This window comes from Oculina patagonica, chromosome 9, assembly GCF_052425735.1.
Source record: "Oculina patagonica isolate OP01 chromosome 9, crgOcupat, whole genome shotgun sequence".
Lineage (NCBI taxonomy): Eukaryota > Metazoa > Cnidaria > Anthozoa > Scleractinia > Oculinidae > Oculina > Oculina patagonica.
The window spans coordinates 3,907,907-3,919,980 of record NC_135766.1 but is presented as its reverse complement, the minus strand read 5'-3'; the positions used below and the strand labels follow the sequence as shown (position 1 = coordinate 3,919,980).

General features: G+C 42.9%; 1 protein-coding gene across 1 annotated transcript; it reads left to right on the top strand.

The window, feature by feature from the left end:
- Window positions 1-9,213: 9,213 nt before the first annotated feature.
- LOC144665268 (uncharacterized) lies at window positions 9,214-10,934 on the top strand. Its single transcript, XM_078526485.1, has one exon. The coding sequence runs from the start codon at window positions 9,231-9,233 to the stop codon at window positions 10,623-10,625; it is 1,395 nt and encodes a 464-aa protein (XP_078382611.1). The 5' UTR covers window positions 9,214-9,230; the 3' UTR covers window positions 10,626-10,934.
- The last annotated feature ends 1,140 nt before the right edge of the window (window positions 10,935-12,074 follow it).

Genomic DNA, 12,074 nt, shown 5'->3' with positions numbered 1-12,074 from the left:
TGGTCGGAGAGGGGCTCGGGGTGGGTTGTTAAAAGAATAACAAGGGCGTACACCTATGTTGCGCGTTATCGGCCATTGCGCGGAGGAACTTACTTGCCTTTGCCTCCCAAACTGGCAAACAAAAAAGCAATTATTAACGTGCAAAACAGTGACAACCAGTGTTTAAAATGGGCTTTGAGAGCTGCTTTATTCCCGCCTGCGAACGGAAAAGATCCTCAAAGAACAAGTAAATATCCCGTTGATGACGGCATAAACTACAACGGAATCGATTTTCCGACACCCCTAAAGCAGATTGACAGGCTTGAGGCGCAAAACAGAAACCTTGCAATAAATGTTTTTGGGTGGCACTTGAAAGACGGGTGTGTGATACCTCTCAGACAAAGCGAAAAAGAAAACAAAATACCCCGTATAAACCTTATGTTGATTGAGTCAGGATTGAAACAGCACTACTGTTTTATAAAAAGAATTAGCGCTTTGTTACACGACCAAACCAAACACAGTAACAAAAAACACTTTTGCATGATGTGTTTGACAAATTTTACAAGAGAAGACTTGCTTGAAAAGCACAAAAAGTATTGCAATGGGGTCAAAGGCAAGCCAACAAGAATCGAAATGCCAGATGAGGAGAAAAACACCCTTTCTTTTAAAAACTACCAAAAACAAATGAAAGCGCCTTATACGATTTACGCCGACGGCGAGGCATTGTTAAAAAAAGAGCGCCGAGAAACGCCCGAGAACCGCCAGAAAAGTTACACGTACAAAACAGAAAAGCACGAGGCATGCGGATTCGCTTACACGCGTGTAAGAAGTGATGGTGAACACGAAAAACCATTCGTTTACAGAGGAGAAAACGCCGTTGAAGTATTTTTGAACTGTCTTTTAATTGAAGAAAAGAAAATAAGATATGAATTGTCAAAGCCAAAACCTCTCCTTATGACGCAAAAAGACTGGGCAAACTTTAAAAAAGCCGAAAACTGCCACATCTGCGAAAAATCGTTGGTGAAACAAAACTTTTTAGACTCTTTGCCGGTTTGGCTTAAATCTAATAAAAAGGAGTTTGGTTACTTAGGACAGTTACACAAAAAATGCTATTACGAAAGAATAGAATTGGCGAATACTCTTAATAGCGGGAACCATTATAAGCTAAAAAAGCTTGAAAAAAAATCACACAAATTAGCCGCTGAAAACCAAAAAAACTGCCTAGCGTGCAAAGAGCCGCTTATCCAGCCGAACTACAAGGATGCGGTGAGGGATCATTGTCACATAACAGGCAATTTTCGAGGAGCCGCGCACAACGTGTGTAACTTAATGATGAAAATAAATCCAAAAAATATTCAAATACCAGTTGCATTTCATAACCTGAGTGGCTACGATGCTCACCATTTGATGCAGTCAATTTCAAAGATTTCAAAAGAGGCACAGAAAGAGGTAAAGTGTGTTGCAAACAACATGGAAAAATACATTACATTTTCACTGGGGGGTTTAAGGTTTATTGACACTTTGAACTTTTTACTTGGAAAGCTTGAAAAACTTGTAGAAGATACGCCGAAGGATGCATTAAATATGACGAAAAAGGTTTTCTTTGAAAAAAGTGAACTGTTGTTAGACAACGGAAAATATCCAAGCGAATACGTTGAAGTGTGGGAGGAATTTAATTATAACAACTTGAGTGAAAGTTTTTTTAAAGGTGGGGACGAAACTAAAGAAAAATGGCAAATTGTCAATAACATCCACATAACAGATGAAGGATACAAAGAAGCAAAAACCATTTTTATAGAAAAATTTGGCTTGTTAACACAAAAGGGGATTTATCCCTATGAATACATGGACTCATGGGAAAGATTTAAAGAAACAACTTTGCCGAAAAAAGAAAAGTTCTACAGTAAACTTACAGGCGAGCACATAACAGACAAAGAGTATGCACACGCGCAAAAAGTGTGGGAAACCTTTGGCTGCCAAAATCTTGGAGACTACCACGATTTGTATATCAAAACGGACGTTACCCTGTTAGCGGACGTTTTTGAAAACTTTCGAAAATTATGCCTTGAGAAGTACAATCTGGATCCCGCAAATTATTACACGTCGCCAGGTCTTTCTTGGGATGCGCTTTTGAAAAAGACAGGTGTGGAGCTTGAGTTACTCACAGACTACGAAATGCACCTCTTCGTCGAAAGGGGAATAAGAGCCGGGATTTCGTCGGTAAGCAAGAGATATGCAAAGGCGAACAACCCATATGTTAAGGGATTTGATCCGAGTCAACCAAAAAAATACATAATGTATCTCGATGCGAATAACCTTTACGGGTGGGCAATGAGCAAGCCGCTTCCGAAAAGTGGTTTTAGATGGAAAAAGGTTATGCCAACAGAAAAAGAAATAATGACAAAAAAAGAGCATGCAAAAACTGGATGGATTATGGAGGTGGAGTTAGAATATCCGAAAGAGCTGCATGACGCTCACGACAGTTACCCATTAGCGCCAGAGAAAAAGAAAATAGACAAAGAAATGTATTCGCCTTACCAAAAGAAATTAATGAATGATCTTGAATTAAACCCCCCAAACACTGAAAAGCTTGTTTTAACGCTTGAAGACAAAACCAATTACGTCGTGCATTACCGAAACTTGCAGTTTTATTTAAAACAGGGAATGAAACTCAAAAAAGTGCACAGGGTTTTAGAGTTTGAACAGGAATGCTGGATGGAGCCCTACATCCGGATGAACACAGAATTCCGAAAAAAAGCAAAAAACAACTTTGAAAAGACCTTTTACAAGCTAATGAACAACTCGGTTTTTGGAAAAACAATGGAAAACCTGAGAAACCGTGTAGACATAAGAATAGTAAGAAGCGACGAGACAAATAAAATAAGAAAATTGGTCGCAAGTCCATTGTATTCAAGGCACGTGATGTTTTCAAACGATCTTGTCGGAATAGACATGCGAAAAAGTAAGCTGTTTCTCAATAAACGGGTCTACACAGGCATGACTATCCTTGACGTAAGCAAGCTATGCATGTATGACTTCTTTTACAACCATCTGAAAAAGGAGTACGGGGAGCGTTGCGAGCTTTTGTATACAGACACAGACAGCCTTTTGCTTGTGATAGAAACAGAAGACGTTTACGCGGACATGGCAAAAAACATCGGCGAGTACGACACAAGCGACTACCCCGAAGAGCATTCACTTTATTCGAAAGAAAACAAAAAGGTGTTGGGGAAAATGAAAGACGAATGCGCAGGAAAACTGATTTCAGAGTGTGTTTGTTTGAGGCCGAAAATGTATTCAATAATGACAGAAGGTGAAAGCGAAAATGAAATCGAAAAAATAAAGAAAAACTTTCCTGAGGCAAAAATAAAAGAGTGCACTTGCGAAGGGGAAAAAATGCAGGTAATAATGGCAAACGACGAAGAATTGGTCAAAAAAATAAAAGAGAAACATCCGAAAGCAAGTGAGTCAAAATGTTGTAACACGCTGAAAGTGGACGAAAAAAATATAAAAAAGGCAAAGGGGGTGAAAGAGTGCGTGACGAAAAATGAGATAAATCATAAAGACTTCAAAGATGCACTTTTTCAAAACAAGGAAAGCTTTCACGAAATGCACATGCTAAGAAGCTATGCCCACGAGATGCATTCAATAGTGGTAAACAAAAAATCGCTGTCGCCATTTGACACAAAGAGATGGATAAATGAAGATGGGATAAACACTTTGGCATATGGGCACTATCGGATGGGTGCGGAGCACGAGAGCGAAGCTCTTGCAGAGAAGGGGCAAAAAAAAAAGAGCCCACCGCCCCATAAAAGGGAGTGAAAAAACTAACTAGCCGCCAAGCAAAGGTCTCTCTAGAGTGCTTTAATAAATAAAAAGCCACTCAGGAGTGCCCAAGGGGCTCAAGCACTAAGGGCTTGGTGGTAACTGTGTATTTGGAGGAATAACAAGCAATTCTTCACGCACGAAGCCGCGCTTTGGACCATCGTGCAAGTAATAAAGAACTGGCTGATTAGGTTTAGTAACAGACCTTTCAATGCTGTAGACTTTTAATGACCAAATCGGATCTGTAGCCCTTTTTACGCCGCCTTCCAGCTCGCCAGGTTGGTAGAGAAAGCGCACATTAACGAGAGAGGGGAGTTTTTTTTCTTTCTTGCCAACAGGTCTTGTATATTTTGAGGACGGTTTTGACGAAACAGCCTTTTCTTTGATTGCAGCAGCAGGTTTCTTACCAGTAAGACTGGTTACTTCGTTGTTCAGAGCGGCAACAACTTCGGGTAGCCTTTTTACCCACGCTGTCGACCGCTGGCCAGATGGCAGGTTCATCTCGACACCGTACTGATAACCAAACAGGCGCCCTGCCAGTGTTTGATTAAAACGTTCAACAATAGCTTGATCTCTGTGAATGTTAACACGCCCGCGTCTAATATAGGTTTTGTGATTTTCCATTTCTTTGGTAACAGCTCCCATGAATTCGCGACCAGGGTCAACTTGCAGCATCTGTGGCCATTTTAGTGCACTTCGCCTGTAAATTGTCTGAAAACCTTTTGCAACCTCAGTTGAATCTTTGGAGGTCAAAGGCTCGGCCTCTTTGAATCGGCTGGCAACGTCAACAACAGTCAGAGCGTATTTGTAAACTTTTCGCCCTCGCGGCAGTTTGTCGTGTGGCAGAAAAAGAAGGTCCGCCTGGTGGACCGCGTTTGGAGAAGAAACATCGAATTTTGGGCGAGGAACGTATCGTGGTGCCGGAAGGTAGATCTGCCAAAGGGCCTGCTTAACGAGCCACTTTTTTGCGGCATCTTCGGAAACCTTGGCCGCCTCGGCTAATTTTTTTATCGCTGCAATTCCCTTCCAGTAGCCCTGGGGGCTATAGTAGACTTTCGAGATTTTCTTCGAAAAGTTTTGCTCCGCAAAAATCTTTGCATCCATGTGTATACAAGAAAAAAAGAAAAGTTTAAAGAAACCGAAAGGCAGCGTACCCAAGTGCAAGCGCGCCAGCGCCAACGAACATAAGTTCACCTTGTTTCTGCTGCTCACTTGGCTGATAGAAATCAGAGAACTTGGGTTCTTTCGGAGGAATCATTTGTTTGTCAGGATGTGCCTGGTTGTAGAGTTTGAAAGCGTAGTCTGTGTTCGTAAAGTTTTGTTTCGCTTGCTGTTTGATCTCATTGTTGGTTTCGATCCAGTCGAGAAGCTTCGTGCGGTCGCGAGAGTACTTCGCGTAAGCTGCCTGGTAAGCCTCGAGAGCTTTGTCGTGTCTTTCTTTTTCTTTCAAAGCGGCGTCATCTCCGCCACCCAAAGCTCGAGCAAGATAGTTGCCGCCAATGAAAGCAGCAGCGTTCAAGATAGCTCCGCCAGCCATAATCGCGACGCTTGCCATTTTGTTATTATACTATTCTAATTTTTTTTTAATTGGTTGGGAGAATTTTCTGGTCCTCGAGATACTGTTTAAGTGCAACGCTGCCAGCCATGACGGCTGTGAACTTTACATAGTTCATAAAACTGCTGCTTGGGTCGGATGTGAAGTTTTCTTTTACAACTTTTTTGGCAGCCCAGCCGATTCCGGCGGCAAGGCCAGTGAGAGTCGCGGCATCCATGAGTGTTTTTACGAGTTTGTTGTCAGACATGGCGGTTCAGTATAAAATAATAAAAAATATTCAATTGAAAAATTTTTTTGTTTATTCTTCACCGTTTTGCGAAGCAAAGTTTGCAACTTCTTCACCAGATTCAACTTCTTTTGTTTTTTTTATACCTCTTTTAAAAATTGTATCCTCATCCTTTTGCACCCGAATAGCGGTTTTAACGCAAGTTTTGGAAAATTCAAACCAAAGTAATGCAATACCAGCCATAGCTGCACCTTTAACAAGGCTGTCAAGAATAAAACCAAGGGACATTGTCGGTATAATAAATGAAAAAGAAATGTTCAAAAGAAATTTTTTAATCCATCGGACGGATTCCTCTTTGTTTGCGAGGTCTAATGGCATTTTGGATTGTCGAAGGCGTGTCTGAAGAACGCGTTGCAACCCTTCCAATACTTTCTGCTGTAACGCGCAAAGCGCGGGGTTCCTCTGGGACCCCTGGTGTGTCATCAGTTATAAGAGTTGGCGGAGCTTTAAATGTTGGACTTCTTTTTTCGTTTATAAAGGCTTTTATGTCTTCGCGTTTCACATAAGTTGTAACGATTGCAACGCCGATACCAAGCAAAGATATCCATTGATTTGTGGTGAGACCGCTTGATTGCGGCTGAGCCTCGGGCGGAGCTGGTTCCGTTACGGCCGGTGGTGTTACATTTCGCTTTGCAGCAGCAGATTTCTTTTCCTTTTCTTTTGCAATTATTGCAGCAGCCTCGACAGCAGCTTTTTTCTGTGCTTCACGAGCCTGTTTTGTTTTTTCAGCTGCAAGCTTGCCAGCAGCAACTCGCTTTGGATTTTTGGCAGGCTTTGTTGCTGGAGTTGTTGAAGTAACTTGTTTCTGTTCTTCTTGAGCGATCGGAGTTGGTTCGAGCTCGGCCATTTATAATAAAAAAAAATAATATTTAAATAGAAAATTGCTCAGCAAGATTTTTTGCTAAGCAATTGCTAAGCATTGTTCAGTAATTACTTAGCATTTTCTTAGCATTGCTCAGAAAAATCTTCAGTAGTGTTTGTGTCCGCATCTTTGGAAGCACCTTTGGTTTCGCACAGCGAAGTGTGCGACTTTGTAGCTTCGTTTAAATCAATGTGCTTTGTTGTGATGAGCGCAGCATTTGCAACGGCAAGAAAGCGGCCGCATTTCAAAGCCAGACCGCCTGCCAAAGTGGACAGCTCTTTGCTGATGATGTAGTCGTTTTTGAGTTCCTTCTGATAATCATTGACGTCCTTGATATTTACGGCCATACCAACGACTTTAGTAACAAGAAAAATAAAGCTGTCAATCAAGCTGTCGGTTGTTTTGGATCCAACGTATGCCTCATATCTCTTTAAGTACTTTTCAACTTCTTTATCTGTCAAGCGCTTCACCTGCTCGTGTGTCAGTTGCACACCGATTGCTTCTTTGGCTTTTCCTGTTGAAACAAGGATTGCAAGCTGTTCACGCAAAGCAGGAATGTCAGGGCCTTGAATGAGTGCCATAGCGCTTTCTGTACTTTCTGGTTCAGCTCCTAGCAGTTCCATTACGGAAGCTAATTCTTGTTCACTTGCAGCGCCCTTGACGCTCTCGGGAGGAGAAGTTGCGAACGGGTCAGCCATTTATTACTCTAAAAAATATGTTCAATAAGAAAATTTTGTGCCGTAAGGGTGGCGATGAGAAATGACAAGATGCGAAAACTTATTTTTTTTTAGCTTTAAAATGATTTCTTTGTAATCCTCATGGGCAAGTTCGCCAGCGTAATCCTCAAAGATTGCCTTCGTGGTCTTGGCAGAGGGGGTGTAAAAGAAAACGATTGCCGCAACATTTTCGCGGAATGAGGATGTTATGCTTGTCAATTTTTGAGTTAACACCCATATGCTCAAGCCTGCGTGGCGAGCAGAGAAAGCAAGATTCACCAACTCCCCTGTTCTTCCTTTTACATCTTTTGAAGCAGCACAGTCGTCGAGGATGATAAGCGTGTTCGTACCCTCAAAAAGAAATCTTGAAAGCCTTAACCAAGATTCCACCTCGTGCTGCTCACAAATTAAAACAAAAAATCGAAGATCTTCCTCAGCAAAGCGATAATAAGTCTTGTTGTGCGCGAACGTCGGGCAGATGAGCACGATGTAGTCAAACTTGCCTCGGAAAGGGCCACAAAGCTGATTGACCACGTATCTTGTTTTTCCTGAGTTCGTTGGTCCCACAATGAGGGCGTTGAAGGGTATATTGGCAGGATCCATCTTCGTTCGTATATGTACCTAAGGTACACTTTTTCAAAGAAAAAATTTCCCCTTGCGGGGAAGTGTGTGCGATTTACGCACACATTATAAAAGCACAGATTCTAACTGCCTGCCAATTATATTCATTTGGGCGTCGCTGATTACGTAAATGTGGCAGTTCAAATTACCTGAGCCGCTTGCTTTCCTCTCTAGCTCAAGCTGGACACCGTCCTTTGTGTTCACAAGGCGCGTGCCGCTTCCGTGCATCGAGTGGTCAGCCATGGAACGCAGATCAATAAGAAGGCCAAACTTGTCTTCTGTGTAAAACTTTTGCATAGTCATGTGCTGCGTTTTATTTTTTTCTTTCATGTAGAATCTTTTAACTTCTCCCCAAATGTCCATTCCTTCGATGCCGTTGTTGTACAGCATGTTTGGCGAGCCGTTGACAGTGATGCTTACTTTTGTAAGGTCCGGGTTAATGTACTTTTCCGAGCTCCTTGCACCTTTGTTATATTGCTCAATAAATAGGAGCAAGATACCTTTCATGGACCTCCTCTGCGGGTTGACCCTTAGATTCAGACGAGTGTCGGAGCCTTTTGCAAAAGTCGTCACTTTATCACGCTGGATGTGGTCGTAAGCGAACTCTTTGCCGCCCGAATAAGCGCTGAACGCTTCATCTGCAATTTCCTTGCTTCTTATCATCTCGTACTCCAGCTGGATGTTTGTCAACTTGTATTTTAGTTTTGTTGTATCTGAGCCTCTGACCACATGTTCGGCTGCCGCGAGCTTCAGTTCGAACACAAGATCGTTGTATAGTGCCTGAGGATAAAATGCCCCATGGTCAGTTAAAATCTGGTGATCCAGGCGGATGCGGTATTTATTTCCATATATCTCATTCAGCTTTTTTTCTGCGTCCACACCTGAAGTTTTCTTATCGCCAGCATTTGAGCGAATTTTGTTAAGGTCCTCGCTCTGAATGCCCTCTGGCACCCTGTCGTCGCGCTCCTCCTGCGAAAGGAAAAAATCCTCAAATATTTTGTAGATGTCATAGCCAACCGTGTCCTGCACGACGGTGCCTTCGTACTTTACAACAAACTTGTCGACCAGAGCTCGGCTGACGTTGTCAACCAGAAAGTTGTTGGCATGGCCTCCGCTCAAGTCGATGTTGAAGCGCAGCGCCAGCGAGCCAGGCACAATGACCTCGTTTTCGTTCAGCTTGGGCACTGAAACATACAACGTTTCCTCTGGATTGGCTTCTGTGCGGTCAAAAGTGATTCGTTTTACCGCGCGCTCGGCTTTCAGTGCGCCGAGTATTTTCTCTGTGCGTCCCGGTCGAAGGTTTTCTTGAACAGCAGCCATCTCTCGATTGGTTTTATTGTTAAATTGAAAAGTTTAATTTGAAAATATATATATATAAATTAAGCGATGGCAACAGGTGGTGATGATTTTGGATTCGAGGACCCTGATTTGGACAAAGATCTTGACCACAACAGTGATAACGATGATGAAGAGGGACAAGAGGTCGACACAACCCGACCATTTCAGCCCGGGGAGGCATCCACACCCTACCATGGGGGTGAACAACATGAAATGCAAACGATGCAGCACGAACAGAGCGGGCTGCCAGATACATCCTACGACGAAACACCTTTTCTTGAAAGAACCCCTTCGATAAGTGATCTTCAAAAAGAAAGTTTTTTGCGGCAAAAACTTAAAAAAGCTGTAGACACGATAAAAGGCAAATTCCCCAAAGCAAATTTTGAAAAAATTAGAATTAGAAGAGGCACTGGGAAAAATGAGGGGAAAATTGTTGCTATAGGAACTAAAAAAGGCGAGTACAAGATTCTAAAAGATAATGAGTCAGGCTTCATGAAAAACTTTTTAGACAGCTTCAAAGATGAACTTGGGCCGTCAGCTGAAGATCTTATTGCTAAAGACAATGAGAGCATAAGAGATGAACGTCAAAGATTAAGAGAAGCTGAAAGTCAACTACAACAGGCAGAAACAATTGCCATGCAGAAAGAAAAAGCCACCCAAGAAGTAGAAGATCTCAGAATAAGAATCGAGCGAACAAATGCCAAGATGGATCAACTTGGGTCAAATGTTGAAAATGAATCAGAATTGCGCAAACTTAATCAACTAAAAAAAAATCTTGAAAAGGATTTTGAAAACGCAAAAAAAGAAGTTGCTGCTCTTGAAAAACAAGCTAAGCAGAAGGCAAAAGAACAAACACGAGTCGACCAACTAAGGGCAAGCCTCGCTGCCAAAGAGAGCGAAAGAAACACTTTTCAAGAAAGGCTCAACGACACAAGAGCTTTGGATGATCTTAAAGAGCAAGAAGATGAGCTCAAGCGCCAAAACGAGGAAGACAAAAAAATTATTGAGGATGAGAATGCCTCCCCCACTGACAAACAAGCCGCGGAAGAAAGAGTTGCGGAAAGAACCGAGGAACTTGGACGCTTGCAAACGCAGATTGCCGAAAGAGAAAGAGCGCTTCCACTTCGTGAGAGGATCAAAGAGATCTTCAAAAAACATGGCGTGACATTAACAGCAATACTTCTGGCTGCTGGTGTCACGATTGGTTCTGTTATTGGAGCCATTACAAACGCGTTGAAGGCCACCGGCAAAGCGTTGGGAAAAGGCCTAAGTGATATTGGCTCAAAGGTAGCATCAGCTCTGCCTGGTCTCATTGGCTCGATTGCGAAATTTCTTTTCAAAACCGCTGGTCAAGTAATTGGATTTCTTGCAGAGCACACCTGGCTGCTTATCCTTGCTGTGGTTGCTTTTCTTGTTGAAAAATACATCAAAAAGAGACGTTAACGCATAAGGGTGTAGAGCAAAGCTGCTGCTCCAACCGCGCCAACAGCGACAGTTGCTTTGTTTATTTCGTGTGAATCATTGGCTACGGCCTTCGTAGCTTTAGCGCTTTGCGCGTTGCTAGCTGGTGTTTCAGCAGCGCTTGCGGCGGGTGCCTGATTTTTTTTTGCTGTGGCGCTCTTGTGTATAGGATTTGAAGGGTGGCTGTTTGGTGGGTTGATTTTTGATTTTCCTCCCGCCATCAGTTTAAGAGCTGCTTTTTTTGTAGCTTTATTAACCTCATCATTCACTCCTAATTTCATCCCAACAACAGCCTGCTTAAGCTGGTTATTGTAACCAACAACGCTTTCTGTGTTTATCACCATACGAGCGGGCATCAGCCAGGCACCTGGGCAGACTGCAAGGTTAAGCCGAACCTTAGCTTCGTCGATGGCTAATTGGTATCTTTGGACCGACTTTGCCAGATCAGGTTGCCTTATAGCGTCTTCAACCAACACGAGGAACTCACTTTGCGCTTCCTTTGCACGGCCGCCTGTTCCAAGTATGCTACTTCGAACGTTGACCTGCGAACCGAGAATACAGTAGACAAAAGCCTCTATCGACTGGTTTACTCTCGACAAACCTGCCTGAGTAAGCCCTTCAGTGCCGTTAGGACAAAACCAGTCTGCCTGTGCATATGCAGCGTCGTCTGGCTCGATGTATTGAATCAAGTTACCTTTGCTTGCAGCTCCCCCTTCGTCCGAAAATTTATCGTAATCGGGGTATTTTGCTCCAGTTTTGTTTGGTCCAATGTTAGTAATCCAGATATAAACGTTACCAAGTCCGTGGTTTGCGCCTGTTGTGAAACGGAAATCGCTTGACGGGTCGACACCGAACTCAGCGCATATTCTTTTGTAAGAAGCCACGTCGTACTTGTTGTCGAACTGGCTAAAAGTGGGGTCGCCTGGCAAGGCGCTTACGCTCTGAATTCCCCCCATCTGAAACAATATTCGCCTTATCGTGAAATAAACGTGAAAAAGATAAAAATTACGCACAATCGGTGGCAAGCTAAGAGCTGAGTGCTCTTCATCGAAAATATCTCGACTTATACCGCAGCCTGTTGTCGCGCACCATACCGCAAAGTTAAGTTGCTGTGGCCAATAGCCCATATTTTGGCTAGCAAGCCACCTTTTTGACTCTTTTCCTGATGTATGCTTCAGTTTTGTTTTTTGAAAAATCTCTCTTAATTTCGTTGTGAAATATTGGTCTGGTGTGACGTAGATGTTGATTTTGCTGTTAAATATTTTTTTCAAACTCGGTGCGGCTTCGTGAAATCCAACCGCGGGAATTGGCAAAGATGAGCCTTTTGCGCCGCTTGGTGACAGCTGTTGTGGAAAACCGCCTGAAATTTGATTCACCCCCAGTGCTTTTTTCATCTCTGGGCTCCAATATTTGCTGTCAGAGCCAAAAACA